At 35.4% G+C, this 11,554-nt stretch overlaps 1 protein-coding gene across 1 annotated transcript; it reads right to left on the reverse strand.

The window, feature by feature from the left end:
• Positions 1 to 217: 217 nt before the first annotated feature.
• Positions 218 to 11,317, reverse strand: slc7a3b (solute carrier family 7 member 3b). Its single transcript, XM_058797425.1, has 12 exons — positions 11,221 to 11,317; positions 7,366 to 7,775; positions 6,912 to 7,073; positions 6,394 to 6,565; positions 5,612 to 5,730; positions 5,307 to 5,529; positions 4,858 to 4,997; positions 4,654 to 4,756; positions 3,714 to 3,946; positions 3,408 to 3,574; positions 3,209 to 3,317; positions 218 to 2,869 (listed from the first exon to the last, which is right to left on the reverse strand). Exons 2-12 carry the CDS (start codon positions 7,733 to 7,735, stop codon positions 2,724 to 2,726), a joined length of 1,944 nt encoding a protein of 647 aa, XP_058653408.1. The 5' UTR covers positions 7,736 to 7,775; positions 11,221 to 11,317; the 3' UTR covers positions 218 to 2,723.
• Between the last annotated feature and the right edge of the window lie 237 nt (positions 11,318 to 11,554).

Consider the following 11,554-nt stretch of genomic DNA (forward strand, 5'->3'; position numbering starts at 1 on the left):
CCCCTAAAATTCATAAACATAAAATACTTAAAAACATAAATGTTTAAACTGCATCATGTCAATAGGTTAAACATCTTATGTAAGCAAACTCAAAATTTAGGATGATAAATACAGTTTTTATTGGAATATCTCTTGAAAATTCTTATGGAATTTAATTCTGTCTTTTCACAGACCCTCAATTAAAAATCATTTTGAAAGAAATCTATGCACAATTGAATGACAATACTTGGTATATTTATTTGATAACAGCATATCACAAATAATAAAGGCACATTAAGTAGACTATTTACATAGGAAAGCTGAAGTGTGTAATTTGTTTTAATCTCATCCTAACACCGGCCATTTACATTCTGATTTACACAAAAGGTGTAAATACTGCAGATCCATGTTTAAGCATCCAATCCAGAAACTCTGGCTCAACCGGTGGTGTGAGTTTGGGGTGGGACTATCTGGGAGCATTTTATGAAAACCAGAACTATTTTTGCAATTTCACACTTCAGCTTTAAAGACACATGAATATGAAACAATGACATATAACACAGTAAACAGTAATGTCTGTTATATTACAGTAGCAATACATATCAATAGAGCATGATGTTTTTTTTTTTTTACAAGCCAATCCGGAAGCTTAAGCAAGTTATATTTTTTAAAATATATTTAGGTATTGTGTGGTAACTAAGTTTTCATTTATTAACATTAGTTAACTAACTGAACATATACTAATATTGACATTTGTTCCTTTAATATTATTTAAAGAACCTGTGCTAACAAGTAATGTAAACCACAGACCTTGTTTTACTCATAAATCAAAAATTCCATTAGGAATTCCACATGCCTTTCAAATTCTTTACCAGGTTTTAGGACCTCAAACTGAACAGCTCTATACCTCCGAAAGAGTTAGAAAAGCTAGTCACAGCACTGAGCCATGTAAAGCCTTCATCTTCATCAGTAATACTCATAAGGGTCAGTATTATAAAAGGAGAAGGCAGTGTCTGTTCAAAGTTAATAGTACTGTCTCGTAACAACTCTGTAACAGATATGATTTTCAAATAACTGGAAGAAACCGTTCCAGCTCATCTACACAGCAGCATTGTGCAAACATTAATTGTAAAACAGGCTATAAAGTCACAATATTGTCAGCAAATGGTAATGACTTTTGAAAAATAAACTGTACAAACAACTCTGTTTAGTGTAAAGAGCCATACATTGCTCTGGTCATGTCACTAAAATACACCATAACCCAGCAGCAAATGGAAAAAGCCACCAAAGTCACAAAGATCCATAATCTCTACATTCAGATCTACTTTTCCTTAAAGAAAAAAGCATTTACATTGCAATGTTTTTACAAAAAACATTATGAAAACAGCATAAACTGTTATCTTAAAAAGATAACTGAAATGGCAAAAAATTGCATGAAAAATAAGAGCACTTAGATGCTGATGTTCAAAATGAAAAATTACAAATTTTGTCACGCAAGTAAAAACATAGACCCCTTTCCAGAAATAGACAATAAGTTAATTTCTGTTTTTGCTATTAAGCACATTTAAGACAATGAGGGTTTTCTTTTTCCCATCCCAAATACGTACAGCTCAATAGAGAAAACTATGCTGGAATGTATTATCCTTTCTAAAAAAATATGTAAAACATATTACTGTGACAACAATAAATACATTTTCCTCCCACTGGTACATAAATACATCAATAAATTTACAAAAATATACAAGAACATACTTTTACAACTATAAAACTACTGACAAAATCCAAGGTAATTTTTAAAATATTTTTCATGTATCACTTTTTCCAATCATATCAAGTTTATAAAATGAAGTACTACAAGGACGTTTTGAGTTCAAAACAATACTGCACATGTTATTTTACACGCTCTCATTTCTCTCTGGTCCAGTAAAAATATATTGGGTTTGTTCACACGGCACACAAATCTAATTTGGTCTATAAATGTGAATTTTCTGATCTGTTTGCCTACAGTAGAGGCTAGTCAATATCTACACTGGACACTATAGTAATGACACAAGTGCCAGCATAATGAAAAGAGACTTGTACACCTGTCAGGGTGGAAAAAGAGGAGACAAGCATAAATTGTGCCTTTGTACAAGCCAATCTTGACATCTTACTGTAGTGCTGAACTCATGAGAGAACATCATTGTGCAATCAGTCACTTTTACTACATCGCAAATGTGACAGTGTGCTATACGAGTAAATGTGGACATGAAGGATGTTGCATCATAAATGATGAAAAAAAAAAACCTTGAGTTGAGTACGCCCAATGAGATTATTGCTGCCTGTCTAAACAAAGCCTTTGAATAACATATTCCCATTCATTGTGAGAGGAAGGAGTCACCCTAAACGACCCACCCACAGGCAGACTCCCTGTTCATGAATATTTTTTCAAGCATAACAGTTCTGCCCCATCTCTGAAAACAACATGTGCATACAAAGTACATGTAGGACTAGACTGAATTTTTGTCATAATGAAGCCTAGACATAAATAAGTAACACCGTTACAGCACCATCACATATTGACACAAGGTAAACAATTAGCAAGAAATAACAGTTTACCTACTGAATAAAAATGGTTGCGCAAAACCATTTTTTGTCAGTTTTCGATGCAGACTTAAGAATTATAAGGTGCATTATAAAGTGAAACTGCAGCATTTTACAAAACCGGTTGTAACGTTGCTGCCATACCAATCCAGTCGCTGTTCTTAAGGTGTGGCCCTCTCATGTTCACGGTCATCTTCAGTCAGGTAGATTGGTTTCTTTGCTTGAAGGATGGGCTCAAATTTTTCCGGGGAATTGTTTTTACCCTCAGAGCTGTGCCTTATTCCATATGCAAAATAAATAATAAAACCTAAAAGAGACAAAGGCATGAAGTCAAAATTTAAAGAACAGTACTACAAAAAAACATTCATGATAGCGTATAGTTACACTACTGTACAAATGTTTGGGGTGATACATGATACTTTTTTTTTTTTTTTTCAGGATTCTTTAATGAATAGAAAGTTCAAAATAACAGCATTTGATTGAAATATAATTTTTTTTGTAACATTATACATTTATTTCCTGTCACTTATGAACCCTTCAATGAATTCTTCTAAAAGTACTAGTTTCTTTCTTACTGACCCCAAACTTTTGAATGGTAGTATATATTTAACATACATTTGCATGACAACGATTTGCTATAACTCACCGATAACCATCCATACAGCGAAACGAATCCATGTAGGTCCATCTAATTGCATCATGAGGTAAATATTTACAAAGATACTGACCAATGGCAGAATAGGGAGCAAAGGCACCTACAAAATAAAGAGAGAGGATTATTATAACCACCTAAAGACCTGACACTCATTTTAACAAAGCATAAGATTTATAAATTAATTCTGTACCTTGAAAGTGAGAACCTCTTTACTCTGGGGCTGTTTCCAGATGATGAAGATGCAGACAGAAGACAGAACAGACAGGAGAACAACCAAAGAGATACAAAGCACGCTGCCCTTTCCCACCTGCTCTCCGTACACCGCCAGCACCACACACAGCAGAGTAAACAGCACGGCTGAACAGAAAAACAGAAGGATGTTATCTGCCTGTTCACTACATGAATACCAACATGATCATTTTACATTTCCCTGGGCTCAACTATACAGCTACACGTTGCAGGAAAAAAATCATAAACTGGATTTGGAAATGCTTACATATGGTGCCAGTTACAGCGTAAACAATGATGCCCGAAGTCTTGGTGGGTACGTCACAGATGGGCTGCACCAGCATCCTGATGGAAAACCTCTCCTTAAGGGGTGTTGTCTCCAGCTCCTGGCTGTACTCATCCCCGCTATCCACATCTGCCATGCCTCCTTTAGCCTCCAGCCTCTCTAGTTCCATCGGCTTCTCATTTGCACCACTGGAACCAAGACTGCCCGGCTGGTACCTGCAGATTTTAAACAAAAAGTAAATTTTTAAAAAGCATCAAATTCCAGATTTGTCTCTCATGCTCACCAAGGCTGCATTTATTTGATCAAATATACCGTAAAAACAGTTTACAATTTACAATTCCTGTGATGCAAAGCTGAATATTCAGCATCATTACTAGTCTTCAGTGTCACATGATCCTTCAGAAATCATTCTAATTTGCTGCTCAAGAAACATTTCTGATTATCAGTGTTAACAACAGGTGAGCTGCTAAATATTTTTGTGAAATCGTGATACATTTAGGGTTCTTTGATGAATAGAAAGTTCAAAAGAACAGCATTTATTTTGAAATAAACTTATTTTGTAACATGATAAATTACTGTCGCTTTTGATCAATTTATTGCAACCCTGCTGAATAAAAGTATGGTAACACTTTAGAATAGGTAACACTTGTTAACTATTAACTACGACTTTTCCCTCAATAAATTCTTAATTTGCTTCTTATTATTAGTTAGTAAGGTAGTTGTTAAATTTAGGTATTGGGTAGGATTAGGGATGTAGAATAAGGTCATGCAGAATAAGGCATTAATACGTGCTTAATTAGCACTAATACATGGCTAATATTCTAGTAATATGCATGCTAATAGGTGACCGTAAAATAAAGTGTATTAATTTCTTCCAAAAATCCCCAGACTTTTGAATGTTAGTGTATGTGTATATACTCACCGGAGAATGAGTACACACACAGCAACTAGAGTGTATGCCAGCAGGGTCCCGATTGACATCAAGTCCACTAATGCGGCGAGATCGAACAGAAAGGCCATCAGAGCTACAGGGAGGAAATTAGCGAGATTCTAGAGTTAGTCACAGTTATTAAGAGAGTTACATCATCCACTGACAGTCATTACATGAATAAAAACACAGTCTTACCTGCTACAATGCCAGAAACAATGGTGGCCAGCATAGGTGTTTTGGTTTTCTTGTGCATGCGGGAGAGGGAGCGAAAGAGCAGACCATCCTCAGCCATGGCATAAATCACACGAGGCATAGGGAACATGGAGCCTAACAAGCTGAAGAACATAAAAACAAAAAAAAATCATCACATGCTGATTTTAAGCATGGTTACTATAGTTAACTAAAATTTAAACCATAAAAAAACAACTTAATTTCATTTCTCATTTTTATTTAGTTTAACTTAATGTACTAAAATAACCAAATTAAAAAGTAAACAAATAAATAAAAAACACTAAATTACTAAAATTTAAAATGGACATGAAAGCAGATAATGTAAAAATAAAATCAAATTCAAAATATTATCAAACCTATAACAGTATCTCAATAATAATAAAATAAGTTTAAGTCAATGTCAATAAACGTACCTGGTGGAAAGGGCGCACAGAGACCCCACCGCTACAATATAGCGAGCAGGGCCCCATTGCACATATTGGAAGGCCTCTGGAAGTGGACTTTGAACATCCAGCTTGTAGTAGGGCATCATGAGTGTGAGCGCTGCTGACACTCCGAAGTAGGCAAAAAAGCAGATGAGCAGAGAGGCCACTATGCCGATCGGGATGGAACGCTTGGGGTTTTTGGCTTCCTCACCTACGGCATCACCAGAGCTGAGGTGAGTTTGGTTTTGAAAGTAGGACATACTGGTTTGATGAAATTTTTTTTCTGAACTTACTTGTGGTTGCGATGCAGTCAAAACCCACAAATGCATAGAAGCAAGTAGCAGCGCCAGTTAGGATTCCACTCAAGCCAAATGGTGCAAAACCACCCGAGCCAAATTCTTTTTCAATTTTCCTAAAATGTGAAAAAGTTTTCAAACTTCAAATTTACAATGAATTCATATATACATATATATGCGTGTACATATTTTTTATTTTATTTCAAGATTTTTACAATTTATTACCTTATTTATTCATTTTAGCTTATTAATTTTCCTAAGATTTGAAAGTTTTCAAACTTCAAATTTACAGAGTATACATTCATATACATATTTTTAATTTGTCATTTATTTGTCACGATTGATTTTTAATTTTCATTATTTTTGTCATTTTTCATCTTATTAAAATTATCTTAATTTTTCTAAGATGTTAAAGGTTTCACATTTACAATGAAAATACATTCATATGTACATGTTTCCCCCCCCATTTTTTCATCTACATTTTACATCTTATTAATTTAATCTTTTTTGTTATTTAGAATATCTTTAAAATATATGTAAATATGACATTAAATATAAAATATTTTAATTTTATTTAATTTATTTACCATTATGTAACCTTTCATTATTTAATTGTCAATTTAATCTTATCAAATCTATCTTTCTTGTAATTTAATTGTATACCTGTAATCAGCAAATATGCTACTGACCCAATTGAGTGTTTAATTTATGCTCTAAATTATATTTTCTTAATTTCTATTGCTATGCCTGCATCTAAAAGTTGAGGCAGTGTGACTTACTCTGCATTGTAGTTGTTTGTGCTGTTAATGTAGTTCTCCACAGTGAGGTTCCAGTTGGCAGTGTCGCCTTTCACAAAGCCCGATATAATGACAAATGTCAGAACCACCAGGTTGATTCCTGTGAAGATCTTGTTGACAAGTGCAGACTCACTCACTCCAAATGCCAATAGTCCTGTTGAGTAGGAAGTGAGAGGTAGCAAATTCACACCATTATGGTCTTTTGCATAGCAATGGTGAAAAGAAATTGTGAGCAGCAGTCCTATGACTAATGGGTATATTGGTAAAGTGGACCATTTAAAATAATTTAATTGCTTCACCGTAGCAAAGAATCTTTTTGGCTCTCCAACAAAAGCCAGGTGTTGGATAAGAGGTAGAGTCCAGAATTGGGGAACAGAGATCCACCGGCTTAATGGAATAATGGCAAATCTTGGCTTTGGAAACACTTTGTGCCAATTAAGAAGTAACTGGGCATCATCATATAACAGCTGAGTGATTCAAAGGAGGAAAAAGGTTCTCACCAGTGAGCAACATGACCAGGATGAGAGCAAACACATCTGGATACTCTGCTAACACTTTTCCAGTGTCTGGAAACGACATGCAATCAGTGAAAAAGCTAGAGACTGTTTTGTTCACTAGATTGTCAAACGTTGAGCTCCAAGCCCGTGCCACACTAGCTGTGCCTGTGAAATGGAGAGAAGGACATATGAGTAGACGCAAAAGACTTCAGAACGTCCACTTGTTACGTTAAACCTAAGCAGCCGCTCAAGGGCTCTTCGGTCTAGAGGAGTAAACGCTTCATACAGTTTCAAAACCACTTCAGCTCATTCATAATCACATATAACTGGTCAAACTCTTGGGCTCGCATTCTGAGCTGATGATTAATTAGTAAATTTGGATTCAAAAGAAATTTTTCAGTCCAAATTAAAGTCATATTATTAAACTAGTTTCTAAAGATAAAGTTTGCACGCTCACCAATCACGTATGACAGAATGAGGTTCCATCCCGTGATGAAGGCCCATATTTCACCCACTGTCACGTAGCTGTACAGGTAAGCAGATCCCGTCTTGGGAACACGTGCACCAAATTCAGCGTAGCACAAGCCAGCGAGGACAGAAGACAAGGCTGCAATGAGGAAAGAAAGCACGATGGCAGGTCCAGCCTTCTCTCGGGCCACTTCCCCAGCCAGGACGTAGACACCTGCGCCCAGTGTCGCCCCCACCCCGAGGGCTATGAGGTCAAGAGTGGTGAGGCAGCGAGCGAAGCGGGTCTCATCCTGAGAAGTGTCCAGCATGCGACGCCTCAGCAGCATCTTCCCAAAGGAGACCAGTTTATTCTCAGCCATGATAGATAACGTTGAGGAGACTGGGATAAAGCTGAATGCACTAAAGGAGAAGAGAAAAAAATAATAATTTCTACAAAAATAGTGAGAAAATCCTTCCTTTTTTGCTAAATAGGTTAATAAATGAGTGGCCTGATTTAGGTGTTCATTTCGAGAGAAAAAAAAACAAAGCTCAAAAGGACAAGATATCTTATTTAAAATAAACAACTCCTACAGCCCGTCCATACTAAGAATAATAACTATATTAGCATCCACACCAATGTAGAATAACGTTCTGTTTATTTAAGTGTATGGCTTTAAATGTTCTGGGGGAAAAAACTAAAGAAAAAAACTTTGGCATAATTTATTTAAAGTAAATAAAAGATTTCCAAAGTTTTCACTGACCAATGTAAATGCATTTTGTAAATATTAACAAATTTTGATTTTGATGGCTGCAACACACTCCAAAAAACTTGAGACAGAGGCATGTTTCACTCTGTGTCACATCAGCGGTGCTTTTAATTATAATGTTTAATCAGACAACAACAATTACAGACTGCTGAGCATCTGAAGTCTTGTATCAAGCCAGATTGGACAAATATTTTACTTGCAGAACTTTAACAATTAGTATCCTCAATTCCTAAACAATTAAACATTGTAATTAAAATGTGATGTGACACAGTGTTAAACATGCCTCTGTCCCCACTTTTTTGGAATGGGTTGCAAAATAAATTTACATTGGTCAGTGAAAACTTTGGAAATCTTTTCTTTGTACTTTTGTCAATTAAATAAAAGTTAAAGAGAATTTACAAAATCACAGATTCTTGATTTTATTGCATTTTACAAAATGTCCCAACTTCTCTGGAATTGGGGTTGTATTTCATACTAAGTATACTTCAAATCCATTAACGTCTTTACTGACATAGCACTTAAGACTTACTGATATAAAATAATAATTCAACTTTATTTGGAGTATTTCTTTTTCACAATGCACATTTCTTAACATTATGCCTAAAATGTGTTTTAATGTCATTACTAATAAGGACTGTATGATTATGCATTACATCAGTTTTTAAATGCATGATATTTAAAGTGTACCTGAAGTATACTTGCAATAGTTCCACCTTAGCACAACCAAATACACTTCAGTATATAGTGCACTAGGCACAAAAATAGTTGTTCCAAAGGTGTAGCACACCAAATGTACATTTGCAGGGGATTTTTATCAAGCACATAAATAAGTAAACATATAAAAAAGTAAATGTATTTCAAATACATTTGAGTATTTTTTCACTAGGCTGCTCAAGCTTTTTGTTGGCTCATCTGGAAACTGTTCTGAAAGTGATTCTGAAGATATGGTGCAGATATCTTTATTATCACAGTATCAGAATGATCATTAAAACTTTATAGTTATCATTTCTGGTGTGAACGGCTCTTTATACAAGTCATTTCATGTAAAGGGCATATAAAAGGACGGCTGTTATCCACCACACCCATAGACAAAGACAGAGCAATCACTTAGCACTTTACGAACACCTCATATGACCACAGGGCAGTTCAACCCATCAGGAAAATTAATAAGATTAATATCTAAGTGGTTTGCCCTTTCATTACGGAGTCATAATTCATGAAGTTCAACAGCTCCAAAGCCCAGATAAAGAGCACTGACATTGGTGTGGATGGAAACAATTTTCAGGCAAGACCAAACTGATTCAACACTATTCATTGGCTAGATGAAAAGAGCAAAGCAGGTGAAATTGGAAAAGCAGTACATCTGAGGTCAAAGGGAACCAAAAAAAATAGCATACATCCTCTGAATGTAGATTGGTGGATATTTAAAAAAAGGTCAGACATGCTATTTGAATACAGAGTTTACATAATACAAATATTAACTGCTGATGTCAAACAGTGTCACCGTTGCACACTTTTCACTAAGAAATAGAGCACACGCAGGAAAGGGTTTCCTGTGCGGTTTCTGCCCAGCAGCTTGAGTAGTCATACATGTTTGATCAGATCCTGTCTATGGTACCAACTAGATCACGCTAGAAGTAAACCTGTACCTGCGTAGTCCGTACTATACAACAGAAAAACATTGACCTTAGTGTTCAAAGCATATCCTCATGCATAAAAATGAAACAAGGATGACGTCTTAAAAATAAAGTTTTATTGTCTACTGCTCAGTAAATGACTTCTCTTTCTGCATAACTCCATGACATCATTACACGGAAAACATTTACTTCCTTCCAGGGGTATTATATAAAACTACTAGCATTAAAAAAAAAAACCACACACTAACTTTAGAACAAAGCAAGCGCAAAGTCTAGTCTATAAAAATGTTGATTAATCTGTTACATAGTGGATTGTCGTAAAATACTGATGATCATCAGTAAAACACTGCCTCAGACACTGATATGACTGAATAAACTGTTTAGAGGATATATTATTCACTATGTTCCAGTACATCATACTAGCATTAAATAACATTTCCTGTTAAAGGAAAGAGCTATGTCAGCTGGTCATGCAGTAACTCCGAGTTATTCTCTGAGCAATTAAACAAAGAAATCATTTCAAGCAATAAGCTAGGCAACTTAAACAGGTTCGGACATTGTGAATTCACAGGTCCAGTGTCTATCAAATGGATATATATCCTGGCACCTGCTTCACTCTACTGTTTTTACCGGTTTGAAAACCAGATTAATATACCGTATTTAAAGATGATCCCTCAAAGCAATTGCAGCCCACATTCTTGAAGCAAAGTTGCCAAGTGCCATTCTTCTGAAGATCAAAAATGAAAACTTGTCATATCGTTTGATAGTATCTAGATCACTATTCAAATGGAATGCACCAGGTTATGACACACCTACATTTACTACAATGGAGTTTCATTTAGATCTTATAAAACTATCCTATAGCTCAGCATACGAGTGTCATTCAGCAGCCTATTCATGATGCTGCTCTTTTTGAGAAACATAATTGTCAAACACCCACATGCACTGAGACACATTCCAATGTACTGATGTGTTCAGTTTTTGCATGATTTATTGAAACTTAACTTTAAACCCATATTTAACTTTAAACCATGTTCAAATGAAGCTGTTTAAAACTGCCCCTGAAAATCTGCCTACACAAGAGCATATGCTTATTGTCATTTGCAAAAATATATACATATAGGCATATATTTAAGCATTATGGTATAATTGTAATGCATTTTGCTAATGTGATAATTACATTTAAATCAATCCGAGTTTGCGTAATTATTTATATACATATGCTGAATAAACAAATAATAACAATAATAAAGTAGCGCGCATTTCACATCTAAAGGCACACGCGCCATTTCTGCCACGAGGATGAACGTAATAATGATAAACATATGGGATTTCCGCTTACGACAGAAAATCTAATTCAGATGGTTTAGTTAACGAATAAACGAAACGTATCATATTCCAGATTAAAAAAGGAGTCTCGTATCTAACAATCATATCTGATAATCGTTAAAAGGTAGTTACCCTCTGCCGAGACGATGTATTGAAAATCCAGCTGGTTATAAAACGGACAGACGATGCGCGGCGTGCAGTGAGCAGCAGTCTAGAAACCGAGTAGCACAGCAAGACATGCAATACAACACTCTTCCGGAAAGCCTTTTAAGGACAGGTCGTTTCCCCCTCGGTGTTGGTTTTTTTTTTTTGTCGTCAAGAACAAAGCCAGTTGTAGTAGAAAACGTTGCCACTGACGAGATTGTTTTGAGCGAACGACATGATTTTTCCTGCATTTCTGAAATTCTTGCTCTGGCTGCATTTTGCGACACAATGAACAGTGTCTTAGAGAGGAAAACTTAAAATA

The sequence above is a fragment of the Onychostoma macrolepis genome, chromosome 14, assembly GCF_012432095.1.
Source record: "Onychostoma macrolepis isolate SWU-2019 chromosome 14, ASM1243209v1, whole genome shotgun sequence".
Taxonomy (NCBI): Eukaryota; Metazoa; Chordata; class Actinopteri; order Cypriniformes; family Cyprinidae; genus Onychostoma; species Onychostoma macrolepis.